Source organism: Rhinatrema bivittatum, chromosome 14, assembly GCF_901001135.1.
Source record: "Rhinatrema bivittatum chromosome 14, aRhiBiv1.1, whole genome shotgun sequence".
Taxonomy (NCBI): Eukaryota; Metazoa; Chordata; class Amphibia; order Gymnophiona; family Rhinatrematidae; genus Rhinatrema; species Rhinatrema bivittatum.
In genome coordinates this window covers 47591165-47614313 of record NC_042628.1, presented here as the reverse complement: position 1 = coordinate 47614313, position 23149 = coordinate 47591165, and the positions used below count along the sequence as shown (strand labels likewise).

At 47.7% G+C, this 23149-nt stretch overlaps 1 protein-coding gene across 1 annotated transcript in view; it reads right to left on the bottom strand.

The window, feature by feature from the left end:
• Nucleotides 1-23149, bottom strand: part of LOC115075860 (H(+)/Cl(-) exchange transporter 7-like) — a 170053-nt gene that overhangs the window by 5738 nt on the left and 141166 nt on the right. Inside the window, exons 19-24 of the mRNA XM_029576722.1 lie at nucleotides 22070-22197; nucleotides 13408-13493; nucleotides 9726-9858; nucleotides 5659-5718; nucleotides 2829-3005; nucleotides 2550-2630 (exon numbers count right to left, since the gene is read on the bottom strand). Of these exons, the coding sequence (XP_029432582.1) occupies nucleotides 2550-2630; nucleotides 2829-3005; nucleotides 5659-5718; nucleotides 9726-9858; nucleotides 13408-13493; nucleotides 22070-22197 (665 nt within the window). The remainder of the gene's footprint in view (nucleotides 1-2549; nucleotides 2631-2828; nucleotides 3006-5658; nucleotides 5719-9725; nucleotides 9859-13407; nucleotides 13494-22069; nucleotides 22198-23149) is intronic.

Below are 23149 nucleotides of genomic sequence, written 5' to 3'. Positions count from 1 at the left end.
TGTTTTCTTAGAGGTCACTTCCTTGCAGCTCAAGCACATAACCTTTACAATACACCCAAGACCCATCCTGTACCAAACCGCATTGTGGCCATAGCATCAGGGCCAGTCCCATGCTCGTGATGTTTATTGCCGTCTTTGTGTATAGAGGAGAAGACAATGAGCCCTGGAGATCCTGCGACCTTTTTCAGCGAGTGCAATAATGGAGAAATCTGAACTCATTCATTTGCACCAGCACTGAATAGGGCTAAGCCCTGCACTGGACTGAACGATACCATCAGAAAAAGAGTTTTAAGATATGGAAAAGCCAGGTTATGAATAAACACTTAATGAAAGCTGCCACACAGAGTGACGGGAGAAACTCTGGTACCATTTCCTCTGCTTTGGAAAAAGATGAAAGCAGCCTGCGGTCTGCTTCTTGAGTCTCTCTCTTCAGCACTCTGTTCCCTCTCACTTCCCCATATTTACTTATTTTAATTTTTAAAATACGTATGCTGCATCATCCACAGTCCTAAATGGCTGACAATAAAAACACAGTGCGATTACAAACAATCATTAGAAGGCAGCCCTGTCCTTGTTGGGGGCTTGGCTCCAATCTCAGGGGGGAGAGGTGGTCTTCTGGGCTGTTCTCTTTACCACCCCACGACTTCGGACTTCAAGGCTCCAGCTCCACTTTCAAAGGACTGAATGGTTGCAGACTTCCTCATGTCACTCAGCTTTCTGGTGATGGCAGTGCCTACAGTGGAGAGGGTCTTTTGCCCAGCCCTCAGCAAAGTCTCCTGAGTCTTCTTATACACAACCGAATGCGTTACTTTCTCGTTCCATTCTCAGACATTTTCATGTAGGCGTTGAACATCTCCTTTTCCTGCCAGCTCCTGGAGAGATTCTGCCTCAGCTCATTCACAGTGGGGGGGAGCTGACCAAGCTTTCTCTTCAGCTCCGACGCAGCTCTCTCTTTCCTTGGCACGCGTGCAGATCTTCTCTTCCACCTGGCACAATTCATTCTTCAGTTCCCTGGCCTCAGCTTCTGTCGGTGGTTCCCCCTGCAGAACTGGCAGCCCTGCTAGCCATGCCCACGGGAACATCTGTCATGGTGGCAGTAAGCTGACCTTTTCTTGGGAGAATTAAGGTCAATATCTTGGCTGGTTGCGTCTGTGTCTATGGGATAGCACCGCTTGCTATTTAAGACAGGGCAAAAGGCTCTGGCACCAACTGGAAACTGTTTCTTCCCAGGAGCTCCAAATTACAACCAGAAACTCGTGCACACCAGACCCGGGACCCGCATATCTCCTCCAACACTGTCACTCTTTCCTCTCCTCTTTACACTTGTTTGTGCTCTCAATTCTTTCTTTTCCACCACTCTCATCCTCTTCTTACTCCTCCTATCTCTTTCTCTACTAGATTTTTCTGTTCCTTCCCCAGTTATCAATTCACTGATGTCGTTCTAAAACCATGGAAAACATTTTATTACAAAAGCATACAGGGAGCATTTTTCAAAGCCACGTAACATCCACAAAATCCAGTTTTATGCAGGTAAGCAGCTCTTTTGTAAAAAAAACCCTGGTGGACACGTGTGTACACATATGTACATAAGCAGACTACACGTGTACTTTTATGGGCACTCTCGGCAGGGGTTCTTGGGGGTGATCTGTGTGCAGACTTTAGGATTTTCAAGTCTCTGTACAAGTGTACACGCAGAACTTATGCACTGCTAGAAGGAGGTGGGACTTGTGTGCCTACGAGAGGACTTGACCCCAGCGTTTTCAAAGCCATTTGATTCAGGTAAGATCACACTGAAATTTACCAGTAAAGTCTGTGAGTAACTGGTATGTACAAACCTTCCTACTATGCACGGCCCTCTAAAACAATGTTTTCCAACCCTTTCCTGGAGGCACACCTAACCGGTTGGGTTTTCAGGATATCCAGAACAAATATACATGTGAGAGATTTGCATACTTTGGAGAACCAGTGTATGCAAACCTATCTCATATATATTCATTGTGGCAATCCTGAAAACCTGATTGGCTCAGTGTATCTCCAGGGGAAGGCTGGGAAGCACCGCTCTAAAATTATGTTTCCCCATAAAAACCTACAAAGATAGGAGTGGAGGAGTAGCCTAGTGGTTAGAGCAGTGAGCTATGAACCAGGAGACCAGGGTTCGAGTCCTGCTGTCTCTCCTTGTGACCTTGGGCAAGTCACCTTACCCTCCATTGCCTCAGGTACAAAAACTTAGATTGAAAGCCCTCTGAGGATAGTGCTGAAAAAGTGCAAAAAGTGGAATATAAATCTAAATAAAATAAATAAATATCCAAATTTACCGTTACACTGTCTACAATTATTATATTTTTTAGCTTGCCACTGCAAGACGGCTGGCACTTGCCAAGTGTTATACTAATAATGCAAAAGAACATTTGATTACAGCCTGCTGTTCCACTGACATTCTTTAATTAAAGAAATTTGCTGTTTCTAAGTTTGAAGCGACTCACCGCCTCATATGCTGCATAAAGTCTGAGAGTTGGAGGTGTGCATTCTGGGCACCGCATAAGACTTACCCTGTTGTGACTGTCCACGACTACCAAATGCCGGAGACCCAGGGCGCGGAACAATTTAAACACTCGTGGCAGTGAGGCGTCCTGCAACCGGAAACAAGGCTCCGTTACTGCACGTGCAGCGTGACGCCGAGCAGCCACAATGTAAAGAGCGCGACGATGAGCGCGAGCAGGAATTTCAGATGCAGGGAATGAAAGGGCATAAGAAAAGGAGCAGTCAGCGTGTGTGCGCTTCTGGGACAGGGAGGCGCTCTGTCACGCTACCAGGGATACAGTTAGTACCTGCGGCACAGTGTAAGGAGTGGGGTTCATAAACTCCGTCATATCCATCAGGCATTCACGCTCATCCTGAGACACGTGTATAGACTGGATAGGGGGGAAGCGAGGATAAGCATCTCGGAAATCTTTCAGCTTCAGCCGCCTTTGAACCAGACTCAGGTTTGCTCGTTCAACAAACACCTGCAAGAGAAGAAAACAGGCTTTCGTCCTTCGTAAGAGGCTTGCCAGGCGTCACAGCATTCTGCACGGTTCACACCGGAGACGACATTTTCGTGTGTGCTAGGAATCATCCCACATCTTGCTTGAGACGCTGATAATACAGTACAGATGTTCTAGAACAAGTCTGGCCAAATGCCGATGAAACCGTACTACTACTGCTTCCACCATCAGTCTCTTCTATAGTGCTACTAGATGTATTCAGTGTTATGCGCATACACATGCTCCGTCAATTACTGTTGCAAACAAAGTCTCTGATCATAATGGCAACCGGATCCCAACAACCTGGCATAAATCTAAATTTGAAATTTCACCTACACAGTGTGATCCACCTAAAGATGGATACTGCTACTGCACCAGGCCTAAAATTTAAAGCACTGACATGGCAACCAGACAGAGGGAAACCTGAGGAAGCTGAATAAATGAGTGTTAGGATGAAATATTGTCAATGAAAACCATCCTGGTAGCACAGCCTATGGAGTCACACAGTAATGTTATGCATGGTAATACTTTTCAGCTCCATAATCAAGGTTTCCTACAATTTTGAAGAGGTGGCAAGGGCTTGGCCCTTTCTGCAGAGTCACAGAAGCCAGGGGTGGGATCAGGATGGAGAGGAGGCACAGCTGCCTGTCAATCAGTGCAGGGAGAGGGAGATTCAACAGAAGGAGGTGGATCAGAACAGATTGATGGTGGTGGGAAGAGGGTAAGCACTGACTTGGGTGGTGGATGGAGAAGGTGAGGAGAATGAGGCAAGGGATGGGGGCAGGTGGTGCAGGTGGTGCATGCTGCGTGCATGACAAAGGAGAAAAGTGTGTGTGTGTGTGTGTGTGTGTGTGTGTGTGTGTGTGTGTGTGGGGGGGGGGCGCGTTGGGGATGGATTAGCGCCAGGGAGGTTTGTAAGAGAAAGAGAGAGAGAGGCTCAGTGCTGAGAGCAGAGGGAGAGGAGATGACAGAGAGAATCCTCTCTACCTCAGTCCTTAATCACACATCCTCTCTTCATCCCCGGTCATCCTCCCTCCTCCCCAGCTGGTCCTGAATTCCTTCCCTTCTTCCTTTATCTGATCCTTCCTCCCTCTCTTCTATCCCAATCTCTGATCCTTCTTCTTGCCCCTCCCATTGTTGATCCTCTCTTCCTCCTATCACTTCTTTCTCCCCTCCCCATCCCTGAAATTCCCCATCCCCTCCCACTGATCCCATCCAAAAAAAGGTAAAAGAGAAAATAAATTACCCAAAGTAAAAGAAAAGTTAATTGATGACTATTTTTTTTTTTATAAAAACTGCATTATTTAATATGCAAATGGGAAATGTGACAATTTTCTACTTTATTCTGCAGAATCTTCCCATGAGCTGCCACAGGAAATTGGGAGGGGGGGCTGAAACTGTAATTGCTTCTCCAGACACAAACCTCACCATCTCGGCAAGGTACGACACAAGTGTTCGTTTGGAGAGAAGACTCTGTCACTGAAACTTGTACAAGTTGGGCAGCTGTGGATAACTGAGCTGCAGGGCTCACATCCTGAAATCAGTGTTTTTAGAGACTATAATTCACAAGGATCATTTTCAGAGCCAGTTCATGTGCTTTACCTGCAGAAATGACCTCTCACAAAACTACCTGTCTGGTATGCGGGTGAACTTACACACACACATAGGGCCCTGTACGAGCAGTGACGTCCCCGGGGGCAGGGGATGGCATCGATGTGCATTCTTTTACATTTTCTAAAATATGCTCAGAAAAGTTTCCGGAAAAAATCTATTCGCACTTCTTAACAGGTGCAATATTGTGCAGGTCATTTTGGTGGGATAATTTTCAAAAGGGAAAGTATACGCGTACTTTTCCTTTCGAAAACTGGTGTAAAGCAAGTGGATAACTGCCTTAAAAGCTATACCGGGCTGTTACCAAAAAAATCCCAAACCATATGAGTTGCCATATTTTTTTTTTTTTAATTCTGATTCTTTTTTTATTGCGTCTGGTGCAGATTTGTTTTCTTTTTTGATGCGGACAGTATGCAGGTATCCAAGTTGATTTCTGAACTGACTTTCCAATCTAATTTTGGGATTCCTACAAGAGCAATGCAGTCTTTTCTTTTGTACCTTAGTGTTCCTGCTCTCTGGCTGACAGGGCTGGGCTTATTGTATCCACTGGATGACCAAAGCAGTATTAATGGTTAGGCAGAAGGATGGGGCAAGATAATCAGGCAGCAGAGCACTTTTCATCAACTTATCTGGAGGAACCTTTGCTGCTGGCAGGTGCAGGGCAAGGACTCTGGTTCTCTCTGTTTAAGGTGTAATGCCATGTCCTAAAGTTACTGCTTTTCTTTCATTCTAACAGGTTCTCCTGCCTGAGTTGTGTGAAAGATCCATGATTGTTTATTGTGACAAAGAACATTACAACAAAATATACGTGTAATAGACCAGCATATGTATAGAAATCACAAGCAAGATTGCCTTCATAAGTGCACTAACCTCACCTACTTTACAATTCTTGTGCAATGTCTCAAGCAATGTGCACCTTCCCTGCTACACCTTGCACACTCATACACACAGCACACCGATTTCATTGGCAAAGATCCCTGTTAATCTGGCAGTCAGCTTAGTGTCCCTATATCTGGTGACTCACCTTGTGCTTTAGAAGAACGATGAGCTGCGACCGCAGCATCAGCCCACATAACCTTGGTGGCTGCAGAAAAAGGAAAAGGAAAAAAGTAATTTGCAATGTCAACAAGACAGTTAGGTGTTAAGACAGCGCGGCTGGAAAACGGCATGTCACAGTTAGCAACGGCAGCACTAATTCACCCGCCCCCCCAAGTCCAAATGCAACGTCACAGCCTGCGCAAGGCAGAAACAGTGTAACTGGAAAATGAAAACAAAGTTATTGTATTTTCAATTTATACACAAGTTCAATGACTCCGGTAAGAGAAACACACGTGCAATCCAGCTACCACCCAGAATATTCTACGAGCGAACATCATCACTGGTACATCGTACATCTCACATCTATGAAAGCGTTTCCATTACCATTCTTGCTTCCTTTGAACTGAAAATGAGATGTGAATGTAGAAATGCTGTCACGCAACAATCGAAAATTTAAAATAATTTCCAGAACAAGAGCCATTCAGCAACAAAATCGGAAGAAAAAAAATAGAGTAGCTCAATAATATTCCAACGTGTATTAATTATACAAAGGGAGCTCTTCTCCTTATAAACTCTTACACACAAGTTCAATGACTCTGGTAAGAGAAACACACTGCGACTTCCAGTATGAAATCTCCACCAGGGATTCAATATATTATGACATACCAACTGGATCTACAGTTTTTAGCAGACCTCCAGTTCAAGACCCATAACATCTATCTGCAGAACTGGTACAACATTTTAATAATACAAGTCAGGGCTGCTGCTGTTCAGACTTTTTCCCTTGTGCAAAGCCTGGACTTTGACAGTTTGGCCCAGAGAGGAGTGTAGAACAAACAAATATAAATAAAACAAAAAAAAACAGGTAGAAAAAAGGAAAAATCTATCACGATCTTTTAAACCAGGGGTCGGGAACCTTTTTGGCTGAGAGAGCCATGAACGCCACATATTTTACAATGTAATTCCGGGAGAGCCATACTAACTACAACCCCCCACACTCCTGACCCCCCCAAGACCTACCAAATTAATTTACTACAACCCCCTACTCTACTGACTCCCCCAAAACCTGCCAAATTAATTTACTACAACCCCCCACCCTCCTGACCCCCCCCCCAAAGACCTGCCAAAAGTTCCTGGTGGTCCAGCGGGGCTCCAGGGCTCGCAGACAAATCTTTAATAAAAAAGTAAAAATCTAACAAACCCCCCCCACCCCTCCTGACGCCCCCCAAGACCTGCCAAAAGTCCCTGGTGGTCCAGCGGGGGTCCGGGAGCGATCTCCTGGACTTGGGCTGTCGGCTGCCAGTAGTCAAAATGGCGCCGACGGCCCTTTGCCCTCACTATGTCACTGGGCTCGACCAATGGCGGCAGTAGCCCCTGTGACATAGTAAGGGCAAAGGGCCATCAACGCCATTTTGATTACTGGCAGCCGACGGCCCTTTGCCCTTACTATGTCACAGGGGCTACCGCCGCCATTGGTCGAGCCCAGTGACATAGTGAGGGCAAAGGGCCGTCGGCGCCATTTTGACTACTGGCAGCCGACAGCCCAAGACCAGGAGATTGCTCCCGGACCGCTCCTGGACCCCCGCTGGATCACCAGGGACTTTTGGCAGGTCTTTGGTGGGGGGGTCAGGAGGGTGGGGGGTTGTAGTAAATTAATTTTGGAGGTCTTGGGGGGAGTCAGGAGGGTGGGGGGTTTTGTTAGATTTTTATTTTTTTTTATTAAAGATTTGTCTATGAGCAGATGCAGCCATCAAAAGAGCCACATCTGGCTCGCGAGCCATAGGTTCCTGACCCCTGTTTTAAACTGTAAAACCACAATCAAATTAAAGCTAAATATAGACCATCATAAATGATATTATAAGTTCTAGCAGCAAACACTGCTTATATATATATATGTCCGGCAATAACATCCTATGTCTGCATTAAATATTCTGTCACTTCTATATACTTTTATGGATTGTAATTAATTGTCCAAATGAAACTTGTGACAATTATCCAACCATATACAGGTGTGCGCAGTGTTTGCTGGTTCTGGTTTTAGTGTTAAAAGATTGTGGTAGATTTTTCCTTTTTTGGATAGAAAATATACATTATAGTAGAGGTGGGCAACTCCTGACTTGGGGTGCAAAACAGGTCTTGCTTATAAGATCTCCAAAAGGGAAATGCACGAGGCATATCTGCATGCACTGCCTCCATCGTGTGCAAATCTCTCATGCACATCCATTGCTGCCCACCCCTGCATTACAGTCATATTGACTAAAAGAAAATTATTCCTTACCTGCTAATTTTCATTCCTGTAGTACCAAGGATCAGTCCAGACAGTGGGTTATCTCCCCCTTCCAGCAGATGGAGTCAGAGAGAACTTTGAAGGATGCTTCCTTATAAGGTAGTGCACCCTCTACTAATCCTCAGTATGGAGTATATCAAAGCAAAGAGGAAAATCAGGATGGATCAAGAACAATAGAATTAAGTAACAAATAAGAGTGTGCAGAAGGCACAAAACAGTGTCAAACAACAAACTTGCAGAATGAACCATTAACCAGCCTGCAAGCTATAGAATGCTCCCACTAAAACAGGAGGAGAGGCTACAGGAAAGCTCTCCAAATAATTCCCTCAGAAAATTCAAAATAAGATTCTATTTTTTTTTTAATTAGACTTGATCCATCCAAAAGAAAGGAAAGCTGAGGAAAATAGAGAAAATTCCTAAAATAGCTTTCTAGTCATCTCAGAGGGGAATGAAAGCCACCACTGTCATCTGCTGGGGTCAAGAGAATACTGAGGATTAGTAGAGGGTGCACTACCTTATAAGGAAGCATCCTTCAAAGTTCTCTCTGACTCCATCTGCTGGAAGGGGGAGATAACCCCCTTCCAGCAGATGTCTGGACTGATCCTGGTACGTACAGGGAACCTACAGTTTTTAGCAACTATTTACCCAATCTGTAAATATACGTAACAAATAGAATCTTAGAAATCCACTTCTTTGCCTAAGCTCATTTTGAGGTAGAAAGGCAATGTCTTTCCATTTACTAAATTTTGAACTATTTTTTATCTCCTGCTCCTTTGCACCTCCAGCTCAGCTGGAGCCAGGGTTGGGATCAGGCCCCATAAGCCTTCATTTGCTACTATCTGGGGATTTTTCTCCTATTTTACACCCCTCCCTCCAACAGACCTAGTCTGGTCAATGCAGTGATTCTTCTGGGCTGGAGCCTATGCATTATGGCTCCTTCTGCAACTCTGCAAATTATGGGCCTTGAATCTGGCCACTAGGTGTGACCCTTAGGCAATGACCATGACACCCTTCCCCCCCCCCACCCCCCACTCAGGGCTGTGAACATTGCTTCTGCAGTATCCGCCAGCCAACCCATGGCGTGGAAGGCCCAACTCAGGTATCAAACCAAGGACTTGCTGCCCACCACTGCCACTGAGCTACCAGGCTAGCCTTCTTTCACTATTTTTTGTCAAGTTGAGAACTCTGTAAGGGATCACCTTCATAGGGAAAAATGAGCTTTGAAAGAATAATCAACAGACCAAGGTTTAATGCATAACGTGACTGCTCTGTGTGAGAACTCCCAGTGTTCCCTGTTGCTTCAGGAAGTGTTGAAGCAGCAACTGCAAGTCTTTTTCACCACATGAGCATGTTTTTGCTGCTTTGTCATATTGCTGAGCCATAGCGAGAAGAATGTGCTGCCAGACTGCTATGGAGACCCGGATTGCAGAGAAGCACAGAGGGGGCGTGCTGCTGGTGTCATCATCTGTCAGCATTATTCAATTCATGGTATACACTCAGGGTGCAATCCTGCTCCACGGACTGAGACAGACACATCTCACACCATCCACCTGAACGACAGGCACATCCTGTACTATTTCTCTAGTACCGATCCTCACTCCTGGGCTGTAGAACCCATGGCTCCCTGCCAGGAAGGCACAAGCTCTCCCCCACCTCTTTTGTCCTTTCCTGTCAGGGGGAGGACCCATTCATTGTTACTGTACTCCATAAGAAAGACCCGTTCCCCCACATCACAAACCTGTGTGAAAAAATGCAATGTCATTCACCTGTGTCATGTCCAAGTTATTCTCTACTACAGGAAAACCATTATGGTTAGATGAGGTCTCACTAAGGATATCTACAATGACCCCTACTTTCTCTCTCCTCCTTATGCAAGTGACTGGGGTACTCATCACTTCCCTGCAGGAGAAGATACACACAGTTAGTAAAACAGAACAGTTTACAGTAAAAGAGCCCTAGTAACTAAGGTGGAAAGTAATTAGAAGCGCATTATGTACTGGATTCATTGCAGGCTGTGACATCTTTTACTGGACTAACAGTACAATTATTCAAAGCTGCAGCTCCACACGAGTTTTCAAGACCGCTCAAGTCTCTTCTTCAGATGTGATCTAAGAGACTCATGTTTATCTTCATCTCTGGATACCTTGTACGCTATAATTCTAAGAGCAGCAAATATACCATATGCCAGTGCTCCGTCAGCTGCACCATCACCATCACCAAATAACAAGAACAATTTTCAAAGCTATTTAAGCATATAAAGGGCTACCTTCACACACACACAAACTGGTTTTCTGAAAATTGCCATCCCTCAATAAGGCTAACAGTACCTGCGGTGCTCTACAATGTTCTTACTTTTAGCCAAGTTTAGGGGAGGCGTTCCTGGAGGCTTGTTTTGGGTGGGATCAAAAAATAACACTTCTGCTAAAGGTCTACCAGCACGAAAAGGAGGTACAGAAGTCTAGGTTTCAAAAGCAATGGATGTACATACTTTCTCTTTGAAACTTGGAACAAAATGGACAATCTGAAAAAATACCCCCACAATACACATCAATCCTTAATTACCATCCTCAAATATTCCATGTATCAATATGCAGTCACAAGCTCCATCAAATATAATACATATCAATCCTCAATCAACATCCTCACATATACCATGTATCAATACGCAGTCATAAGCTCATTCACCAAATACACAATCCTCAATCACCACTCACATATACCATGTATCAATACACAGTCATAAGCTCCATCACCAAATACACAATCCTCAATCAACATCCTCACATATACCATGTATCAATACACAGTCACAAGCTCCATCACCAAATACACTATCCTCAATAACCATCTTCACATATACCATGTATCAATACACAGTCACAAGCTCATCACCAGATATAATGCATATCAATCCTCAATCACCATCCTCACATATACCATGTATCAATACGCAGTCACAAGCTCCATCACCAAATACACAATCCTCAATCACCATCCTCAAATATACCATGTATCAATACACAGTCATAAGCTCCATCACCAAATACACAATCCTCAATCAACATCCTCACATATACCATGTATCAATATGCAGTCACAAGCTCCATCACCAAATACACTATCCTCAATCACCATCCTCTCATATACCAAGTATCAATACGCAGTCACAAGCTCCATCATCAGATATAATGATGATAAGAAACATCATTCCCCCTACGGCTTAATTTTATTTTTGATCATGATCGGTCAATGTGTCCTTATTGTAAGGAATAGTATTTTGTTCTAAGGTTACATCGTTATAACTTTACTTTTATTTTATTCATTGTACATTGTTCTTGTTATAATGTTTCAGTGTATCACCCACTTGAGTTCTTTGTAAACCGGCATGATGTGCTGCACGAATGTCGGTAAATAAAAGTTAATAAATAAATAAATAAATAAATAATACACATCAATCCTCATTCTCACATATACCATGTATCAATACACAGTCACAAGCTCCATCATTTCACAATGGTAAAACTTTTTTTTTTTCAATTGGAGAATGTCAAGATTTGAGCCTGCAACCTTCCAGCTCCAAACTGGAAACTGTAATGCTGAGCTAAAGGAGCAGCTTACCTGGCTGAGGTACTAGGAGAAGCTTGCTCTCTTCTCCCTGCTTATCATTCTATCCTGCTCATGAAGGAAAGTTTTCCCGATAACCCACATCTGACTCTCTATCCAGCTCCCGAGTTCAGGATCCCACACCCAACATTGCACACTTGCTGTGCACTTCACAAAATTACGGTCTCTATTTCCAATTAGAGATTTCAGGATTTGAGCCTGCAACTTTCCAGCGCCAAACCAGAGAGTAACCCTGAGCTAAAGGAGCAGCTCCCCTAACTGAGCTAGTAGACAATGCCTATCTATCTAGCCTGGCTACTTATTGCCATCCCCTTAGCACCCTGTTCTGTTTCACATGGCTTTCTTTAGGGGTGCTATGAATACTTCTCACTGTGGGGCAGGGATAATGATGCTTTCTGTATCAGTGGCACTGTATATGTAGCAATAAGCAGCATTACAGAATCAAGCAATATTCTATCATTATAACAGTGAAAACCTCACAAAGCAAAAGTAGGAATACAACTCTCTGTTTGTATACATAGATGAAGAAGTGAACCTGGCAATTCTATTCTAATCAAAAAATGCCACTACAAATATAATATTTGTATCTATGAATATCTGATCAAGACATCCGAAAGATACTTGTGCCAAGCAGGGAGAGCTGGGAAATATAAATACAGAAAATATAATAATCTCAAATCAAATTCCACATGAAGAAAAAGACATATGACATCTGTCAATGCTTTGGGAGAAAAGATCTACGCAGCACTGTATGAATTAGAAGTATTGCATCCCCAAAATGCTCTCCTGAAAGGAAGTTGGAGAATCTACTAAGAAAACCCCTAAAGAGCAACACACAAAGGCGTAACACCTTGGGCACTACAGGAGTAGTTTTATTTGTGTTCATGGAATGGCTGTGACTGGTGAACAGGTGATGAAAACTGTCTCCGGTTTGTTGTGTTTTGTGAGAAAAAAAATTAAAAACCATTATAGATGTATTAAAGAAAAAAGAAAAGAAAAGCAAATGCATGGAAGTTATAGGATGAAACTTACTATATTTCAGATTTGCCCAGACAGCAGGAGATTTATAAAAGGTAACATGTACAGATAAATAATTGCTTTTTTAATATAGTTTCTTGGGCTGGAAGTGCTGCTGATTTCTATCTCTTGGAGGGGAGTGCCGATTCCTCTCTGTTGGCCACTACCTTCCTAGTGCTAGGAATGCTAGAGATTTCTGCCTCCGAGCTCCTAGGAATAGGAGTGCCGCTGGCTCCCAGCTTTGGTGGCTCCTGTTCCCGGGGCTGTGAGTGCTGACGAATCCCGATTCGGGCTCCTGCGTCTTAGACTGGCCTAGGCAGCTACCGCTCTCTATACAGAACCCCACCAGAGTAAGTGAAACTATCAAACTTTTGGGAGAAGAGGAGAAACAGAAAGCAAGCAAGGAAGTACGAGAAAAGTTTGTCCAAGACAGCATGACAAGCCCCAATTTATTTTACTCCGCCTAATTTACTGCACTGGTTAACTATCAGGGCTGGATTTAGGATCTGGGTGCCCACAGGCAGGATTAGATAGTGGGGGGCGGGAGACCCTGGAGATCAGTTAGTGGGTGAAGTCCCTCCACCGTCTCTCCCCTCCAGAGCCACAGTCGTGTCCCTTTGAAATGGCTTACTAGAGCAGGCTCCTCCTTGGCACAGTTGCACTCCTCTTTGGACTGGGTTTTTGGCATCCTATGCAATTGCCTTTGTTGCCTGTGCCTAAATCCGAGCCTGGTAACTATCACACATATGACAGCAGTGAGCCGAAATTACCAGTACTTGCCCAAGTGCAGCACATGCATTACATTACCTGGAGATGAGGGAGTGTGAGGTGACTGGGGCCTCCCAGTGAAGGAAAGGGACACTCTGAAGTTTGATGTGAATATCATACAGACCCTGAAGGAAGATAAAACCAGAAGCTGAGTGCTATACAGTCACAGACTTTTCTGCCCTGGCTCATCAGCATAAAAGGGCTCTAGGTTAACAATACAGGGTCAAGACTGGTCAAGATCTCTTGACATCCTTAAAAAAAAAAAAAAAAAGCAGACTGCAAGTCTCAACATGCAATAAACAATATAAATGATAAACATAGTAACACAGCAGATGATGACAGAAAAAGACCAATTGGCCCATCCAGTTTTCCCAACTATTCCTGTTTCTGACTATCTGGTGCATTAGGAAACCTTGGAAATGTAAATTATACTCCAAATAACCTACTCTATGCAGGGCTCTCAGCAATGCTTCTGTCCTCACCTCTATACTTCAGCCACCACCCAATACAAGAGCAAACTCGTATGTCTATTCCCCACCTGAGAGAGATTCCAGGGGGATTACGTTAGAATGGGGTAAAACACAACTGACAATATTTCCTGCCCCGTGCTCAGCACAGCTAGGTGATCTCTAACCTTGCACACCTTCTGAGCGTCTGCCTCCTCTCAGAGCTAACCCCTCTGCCATGACCCCCATGGCACCTACAAGAAGGAATGCTGTCAGTGCACTCTTTCAGCCGTGGGAACACTCTTATAGCAAAACCGTCCAACAGATTCTGCAGATGCAGCTTAATTAAGAAATGAAATTACCGATGGGATGATGTTTACTTGGTAAATGCATTTGAGGAAAAAATTCCTCTCTTTTTTTAAATTTTGCCCCAACAGTTTTCTCCTGCTTCTTTGGGGCTTCCAGCTTAATCAGAACCAGAAGTTAGTTTAGTTAGTGCCTCATGAACACTTTTCTGAAAATCAGTTGAGGTTTATCCCTCACTTCCAATCTTATTTATGTTCATTCAGTGTGGTCCTGGCTCCAGGCCCTTCCACAGTGAACAGCGAACAGAAATATTTATGCAATTGTGCTTTTTCCTCATCAGCCTCTATATTTTCCTCCCCTTCACCTTTGAGCCTCACAATGCCACTTTTCCATTTCCTTCTAACACTAACATATCTAAGAAAAAACATCTCATCCCCCTTTTTACCATATTTGCTATTTTTTCTCCCATTTGAATTTTTGCGTTCCTGACTACTTTGCCAGTTTCTCTTAGCTTTCCCAGAGATTGCTGCCCTTCTTCCTCTTTATGTGATCTCATGTAGTTTATGAATGCAAACCTTTCCTCTCTTACCTTTTCAGCTACTTCTTTAGAAAATCATAATGGTCTCTCTTTTTCCTCTTTTTATTTATTTAAAATATTTCTATGCCGCACCATCCGATGTTCTGGGCGGCTTACAAAATTTCACATACATAAGAATAAAACAATTATTTAAAAACAAAATAATCAACAAATTAACCAAACAAAAACACAATGTTTATATATTTAAATGATTTACTTTCCTAACAAAACAGTCCTAACAGCCTTCTAATGTTCTTTGCTAAAGAATATTCTAAGACAGACACTGAACAAAGTGAATCAGGATGGACTGTTCTTCATAACATCCAGTCTATGACCTGTAGCAGTCATCTTATGCCATGTCTTAAGAATTTAACACAACCAGTTGATGACTCAGTTAAGATGGAACCAACCATTCTAATGCATGTGCAGAAAAAAAAAAGGTCTTGACATTTTCAGAGCACTTCCCTGCCATATCGGCCGAGTTCCAGAGCACTTCCCTGCCATATCACCCGAGATTCAGAGTACTTCCCTGCCATATCACCCGAGTTTCAGAGCACTTCCCTGCCGTATATCACCCGAGATTCAGAGTACTTCCCTGCCATATCACCCGAGTTTCAGAGCACTTCCCTACCGTATATCACCCGAGATTCAGAGTACTTCCCTGCCATATCACCCGAGTTTCAGAGCACTTCCCTACCGTATATCACCCGAGATTCAGAGTACTTCCCTGCCATATCACCCGAGTTTCAGAGTACTTCCCTGCCATATCACCCGAGATTCAGAGTACTTCCCTGCTGTATATCACCTGAGTTTGAGTACTTCCTGTCTTATCACCCAAGTTTCAGAGTACTCCCCTGCCATGTTGACATCACTATTGTAAGTCTGACAATAATTTTGAAATCTAAAGTATGTTCAGATACAGAGTTTAGAATCCTTTGGAGCTATTTCTTCATTAGTGTTCATGTCAATAACATTTTTAGTTAGTACCAACATTAATTTTAATAGCAGCATTTCATATCATATGTTGAAAGACAACCAACTGAAAGCCTCTCTCAACCATTATACAAAAAAATTCAAAAGAAACCAATTGAGGAAACCTAGTCAATATACCAATTAAAGAACATCTTTGGGAGATAAATATATTATTTAAAAGAAAATTATTCCTTACCTGCTAATTTTCATTCCTGTAGTACCATGGATCAGTCCAGACCGTGGGTTATGTCCCCAATCCAGCAGATGGAGTCAGCACAAGCTTCGAGGGGGTGTCACCATATATAGTACTACCCCCTCTGCAGGAGTTCAGTATCGAGTATATCAAAGCCCGAGTAGAAACAGAACCCCTTTAGTGGATCAAGTTTATATGAACCGGCAACAATATGCCGTGTAACATTAATAGAAACTGTAACCGTCCTACCAACGGGTAGGAAGCTGCGTAAACAGCACGCCAACGTGTAGGGAGCTGTGAGAACAGTGAGACTGAAGAGTCGGGAAAACCCTATCACACTACAGTCCCGTAGAGAAGAGTCGAGCAGGATTGGAACCCAAGCGCGGTGGGCATCTGGACTGATCCATGGTACTACAGGAACGAAAATTAGCAGGTAAGGAATAATTTTCTTTTCCCTGTACGTACCTGGATCAGGGTGGGATGTACCCAAGCGTCCCTAAATCGGGTGGGGTCCTGCGAGGCCTGCTCGGAGAACCTTCTCGCCAAAATGTCCCGTGACTGAAGAGGCGAGGTGCAGGCGATAGTGCCTCGAGAACGTGTGTAATGATTTCCAGGTAGCTGCTCTGCAGATTTCCTGAGTAGAGACCGAGCGAGCCTCCGCCCAGGAAGCCGCCTGAGAACGTGTAGAATGAGCTACAATGCCGGGCGGGGGAGTCCGCCTCGCCCCAATGTATGAAGTAGCAATGCTCGCCTTCAGCCACCTCGCAATGGTCGCCTTCGAGGCCTGAGACCCCTTCCTGGGACCGGACCAAAGCACGAAGAGATGGTCAGAAATCCGGAACTCATTGGTAGCCTCCAGATAGAGACGCAGCGTGCGCCGGACATCCAATAGTCGGAGAGCCTTCGGCTCAGACGAAGAAAAGGACGGCAATTCCACCGTCTGGTTCACATGGAATGCAGACAGCACTTTCGGTAGGTAGGAAGGAAGGCAGGCACGGTGCGAAGCGACACTCCAGAGTCGGAGAAACGCAGATAAGGCTCTCTACACGACAGAGCCTGCAGCTCCGAAATGCGGCGAGCGGAACAGATGGCCACCAGGAATACCGCCTTGAGGGTGAGATCCTTGATCGTTGCAGTGCGCAGTGGCTCGAACGGTGGTCCCGACAGGGAGCGAAGCACCAGGTTGAGACTCCAGGAGGGACACGGGTCCCGTACTGGAGGCCGTAAATGCTTGACACCCTTGAGGAAACGAGCAATGTCCGGATGCTGTAGCAGAGAGCCGCCATCGCGCAACAGCGAACCCAGGGCGGCCACCTGCACCCGCAGGGAATTATAGGCGAGTCCTTTGTCCACCCCCGCCTGTAAAAACTGTAGGATCTGAGGTACCGAAGCCTTAGTAGGTCTCGTGGCTTGACTAGCACACCACAGCTCGAACACCTTCCAGACTCGAACATAGGCCACCGACGTCGAAGTCTTACGTGCCCGCAACAGTGTGGATACTACCGCCTCCGGATAGCCCCGGCGCCGGAGGCGACGCCTCTCAAAAGCCAGGCCGCAAGACAGAAGAGTTCTGCCTGATCGAAAAATACCGGGCCCTGACGTAAGAGACATGGGAGGTGCCCCAGCCTGACTGGCCCGTCGATCACCAGCTGTAGCAGGTCCGCGAACCAAGGCCTCCTGGGCCATTCCGGAGCGACGAAGATCACGGTCCCCTGATGGCTTTCTATTCTGCGAAGCATCCTGCCCACCAGGGGCCACGGCGGAAACGCGTAGAGTAGAAGATGTGACGGCCACGGAAGGGCCAGCGCATCCACTCCCTCCGCGCCGCGCTCTCTCCGGCGACTGAAGAAGCGAGGAGCCTTGGCGTTGAGAGCGGAAGCCATCAAATCCAAGTGGGGGGCTCCCCACCGATGGACGAGAAGTTGCATCGCGTCCTCGGACAGAGACCACTCTCCGGGGTCCAGCAGCTGGCGACTGAGGAAGTCCGCCTGAACGTTGTCCACTCCGGCGATGTGCGAGGCCGCTAGTCGGACGAGATGACGCTCCGCCCATTGCATCAGCAGCGCCGCCTCTAGCGCTACCTGCGGACTGCGCGTGCCGCCTTGGCGGTTGATGTAGGCCACAGTGGTAGCATTGTCCGATAGGATTCTGACCTCCCAGTTCCGAAGGAGCGGCAGAAAGTGTCGCAGAGCTAGCCTGACCCCCCTGGTTTCCAGACGGTTGATGGACCACTTCGCCTCCACCGCGGACCACGTCCCCTGCGTGGCGCTTTGATCGCAGAGCGCACCCCAGCCCAGCAGACTGGCATCGGTGGTTACTATCACCCAATTGGGCAAGTCGAGAGACACGCAGTGGGCCAGATGCGACGGATCCAACCACCAGCCCAGACTGTCCCTGGCCTTTTGCGGAAGTGGGAGAATCATCTGGTAGTCCTGCGAAATCGGTTTCCAACGGGAGAGGAGCGCCCACTGCAAGGGTCTGAGATGCGCAAACGCCCAAGGGACCATGTCTATGGTGGAACCCATCACCCCCAGGAGCTGGAGGTAGTCCCAGGAGGTGGGATCTTGCAACGCAGAGAACCGCTGTACATGCTCCCGCAAAGATTGCGCCTTGTCCTGACGCAGGAAGACTTTGCCCAGCCGGGTGTCGAAGGTCGCTCCCAAAAAATCCAAGCGCTGCGAGGGTACGAGGGAGCTCTTGGAGAAGTTCACCACCCATCCCAGGGACTGCAGGAACTGTACCACCCTGCTCACCGCTGCTTGTCCCTGGCTGAAGGACTTCGCTCGAATGAGCCAATCGTCCAGATAAGGATGGACCAGCACGCCCTCCTTTCGAAGGGCTGCCGCCACCACTACCATGATTTTGGTAAAGGTACGCGGTGCCGTCGCCAATCCGAACGGGAGAGCTATGAACTGAAAGTGCTGGTCCAGGATCTTGAACCGGAGGAGAAGGTGATGGGCCGGGTGGATGGGGATGTGCAGGTAGGCCTCCGTGAGATCCAGAGAGGCGAGGAACTCCCCCCGATGTACCGCCGCAATCACGGACCGCAGCGTTTCCATGCGAAACCGGACCACTCGGAGGGACTTGTTGACTTCCTTGAGATCCAGGATGGGCCGGAAGGACCCGTCCTTCTTTGGCACGACGAAGTAGATGGAATAGTGGCCCGAGCCCACCTCTCCGGAGGGCACGGGGGCGATAGCGCCTATTTCCCGAAGTCTGTCCAACGTCGCCTGCACCGCCCGTCTCTTGAGCGCCAACCCGCAGGGGGAGAAGATGAACCTTGCCTGTGGGGGACGGACAAATTCCAATGCGTAGCCGTGCTCTATGGTGTCCAGGACCCACTGGTCCGAGGTGATCTGCGCCCACTCCTGGTAGAAAAACGCCAGCCGGCCCCCAATTCTGGGACTGGCGGAGTGGGCGAGCCTGACATCATTGCGAAGTCTTAGGAGAGGGGTTACCTGCTCCGGGGGTGGTGCGGGCGGGCCTCCGTCCACGAAAGGAACGTGACCAGGTCTGTGACCTGGAGGCGGCGGGTCTAGAGCCCGATGGCCTGTAGCTCCTGTAGCGCCGTTGCGCCCTGGCTCTGGTCCGGGAAGAGGCATACGCTCTCGAAGGCCGATATCTGTCCTCCGGCAGACGATGAACTGCGTTTTCCCCCAGAGACTTGATGATCTGATCCAGATCCTCCCCGAAGAGGAACTTACCTCTGAATGGAAGGGAGCCCAGACTCGACTTGGAGGACGTATCCGCCGCCCATTTGCGGAGCCACAGGAGGCGCCGTGCCGCCACTACCGACACCATGGATCTTGCTAGGACCCGAAACAGGTCGTACGAGGCATCCGCCCAGTACGCCACCGCCGCTTCTAGCCTGTCCGCCTGGGCGGCCTCCTCAGCGGGCAGTTCCTGCGACATGAGCAGCTGTTGTACCAAGAGAAGACTCGCCCTCTGGGCAAGGGAACTGCACATCACTGCCCGCATGCCCAGAGCGGAGACCTCGAAGACCCTCTTCAGGAAAACTTCCAATTTGCGATCTTGCGTATCCCGCAAGGCCGCTCCTCCCGTCACTGATATCGTCATCCTCTTCGTGACCGCCGACACCGCGGAGTCCACTTTTGGAGCCTTGATGAGATCCAGGAAATCCTCCGGTAGTGGGTAGAGCTTTTCCATGGCCCGGCTGCCCTTCAGAGAAGCCTCCGGGGTATCCCATTCCCCCGTGAGAAGCTGCAGGAACGATTCGTGAATGGGAAAAGCTCGAGCCCTGGGCTGCAGGGCTGCCAGGACCGGGTCCCCCTTCTTCGAAGAAGTGACGACTGCCGGCGCCACTGGAGCAGGCGGGTCCGGCGGCGGGTCCAGATCCAATTCCTGAATTATAAGTGGAATGAGGTCATCCAGCTCGTCCCTCTGGAAGAGGCACAGCGTGCGCGGGTCGTCACCCTCAGGCATGGAGTCCCCTTGTCCACAATCCGGGGGATCGGACCCCGGATCCGCTTGTCCTGACACCGCTCCCACAGCCGCGGCCGAAAGGCGGGACCGAGCTGGAGGGTGAAAATGAGGGGCCCCCGCACCCGCCAGAGCAGGGGGGGGCCTGTGAAGGGGGGGACGTCCGTGGGATCTTGGGAGGGGGAGGCCCCACAGGAGCCTCCAACCCCTGGAGGTATGCTGTGTGCATCAGCAGAACAAACTCCGGGGAAAACCCCGGCCTGCCCGAGGGGGCTCCGGGGGGGGACCCCCCGTTGGACCCTGCCCCTGCGGGCCTTGCTCCGGCAATAAGAGCGGCGGCAAAATCGGCGGAGAAACCGCAACCAAATCCCCCTCCTCCAGCGCTGCCTGAGTCCCCTCAGGGCGCTGGGCATGCAAAATGGCCACCGTTCCCGCCAGGAATGGGGGAGGGGCCGGCCCGCGCCTCCCGGGTAGCAGAGAGCAACACTAAATTGGTGAGGGACTGCGAGGTGCCTTCCCCCCCCGGGAAGGCACCGAGCGCAGATGCCCTCGCGGGAGATCCTGGATCCCGGTTCGCCGCAGGCCGAGCAATGCAACGGCCGCGGCATCGGGAGCACCCCGCGAGAGCAACGCCGGCTTAAAGTTACCTAAGTTGAGCCTCGGGGGGGGGGGGGGGGGCCGCGTGAAAAAACCGCCGCTGCGGGGGGCCCAGAAGGCCTGCACTGCCCGCCGAACGAGATCGCCGCGGGGGGGGCCTTCCCGGCCTCACAACCCGTCTGAGGAAAAACTTTTCTGTGTGCCCCAGCAGCCCACGAGGGGCTGCACTAGACACAAGCGCTGAAAAACCGGCACCACCGGCAGCCGCGAGGCCCCGGGGTTGGGGAGAGCTGCAAAGAAAAAAAAAATACAGAAATACAATACCACTTACCCCGTCCTAACTACTAGGTTTCAGCACCGGGAGAGGAAACAACACAGGGGTAAGCCACGCCTCCCCACAGCCTGACCTTTGAATTACTTTTTTTTTTTTTTTTTAAAGTGAAAAACTTGATCCACAAGAAAAACTAGGCAGAGGCCCAGAAAAAGAGGAAGCAAAAAGGGAAAAGCTTAATTTACAACAGCAGGGAGAGAAACCCTGAATCCCCTACTCGCATCTGCTGGAGTCAGAAGATACTGAACTCCTGCAGAGGGGGTAGTACTATATATGGTGACGCCCCCTCGAAGCTTGTGCTGACTCCATCTGCTGGATTGGGGACATAACCCACGGTCTGGACTGATCCAGGTACGTACAGGGAATAAATGTTTTTCTGACTTTTCAGCTTTTATTTATGTTTTGGTTTATCTGCTTGTTTGTATTCAAGACTGTATGCCTTTAGTTACTGAAAATGTAATGAATAGATTGAATGCAATTAAATGAAGCAGTGGCAAAATAACATCTGCTTTCACCAGCAATAATAAACTCAGTTGGAGCGGATGGGGCCCCCATGAACAATGGCACTTCAGGGTCCAGGAATTCTCTTGAAAGACTCGGTAGACCCTTAACATGTCTGTAGTACGGGAAGATAATGCAAAGTATATGGACCCCTGGTGTGTGATGCGGTAAGGGAGGGCACTGAATGAGCAATGGGCTTTCACGTGATACTACATTAAACATTGAAGATCTGATTTGTCAGCCCCACCAGAAACCCTGTGAGAGCTGATTCAGACCAAAATGCAGTGCAACACGGTCAGGTATTTTTGCTTTCTACCATTTATGGGATGCGCTCTTACCTCAATAAAACAGTCTCCCACTATTTTCGCCGTCATAAGTACCAGCATGACTGGGAATCCATACGTGACGTTGCCAGTTGCTTCCACTATAATGACAGTCAGGCTCAATGTCATGCGGACAATCCCACCTGAGAGGGGAGCAGCAATAAACTCTGAGCATGTGAAAAGGCCGACAAGGCAAAGTAACACAAAGACTTATTCTCTCTTTGTTCCCGTGTAAGCTCTCCGGGCGAGCTCCTGCAGTGGCACGAACGCCAGCACTGGGCATCCCGACTTTGGTGGGTTGTAATGCTGAAGATGCCCACCCCAGAAATTGCTGTGGGTGCCCACCCCGAAGAGTTTATGCTTTGATTTTAATTGCAATGCCTTGCCAAAATGATACTGCATGAGAAACTAGTGCTGTGCATCCCAACTTCCGAGTACATTCTCACATCCAAGGCTATTTTGGCAAGGAACAGCAAGTAAAGCTGAAACACAAAAATCACTTGGCCACGCACCTACAGTTAGCTTAACAAGACATGAGCTCTCTGGGGCGCGACAGTACAGCAGAGTCAGAATGCATAGCACCAAAATGCACACTGTTCAGCGGACGATGCCTGCCTCAGAGCACTTACATTTTGTTCAGCTGTAGGTGGATGCCCCAGAGAGCTTATGCTGGGAATTTAATGCCTTTCTTGGTCTAAGGTGGAATAAACTCAACATTTCTGGTAGTCAATGTTATTCTATTGTTGTTTCCAGTGTGGTAGAAACAGAGGCTACCACATGGGCACAACAATGGCCATCACAAATGTGCGTAAACTTTGACTCCAACTTCCGATCCAGGAGTTAAATTTCCAGTATTGTGCCAGCCGACGCAATTTCAATTGCCCCCAGCCTTACACACATACATACACCTCCCCCCCCCCAACACACACATGAGGTAGGAAGAGGGCTATAAAGTAGAGAGTGTAAGGGAGAGAGAGAGAGAGAGAGTGGCACACACATCCCCTTACACCTCCTTCCTGATGCACAGTCTTGCATGAAAGGCCACTGTGCCATAGTGCCTGTCCCATGGTGGCAAGGTATGACAAGAAAATCTGA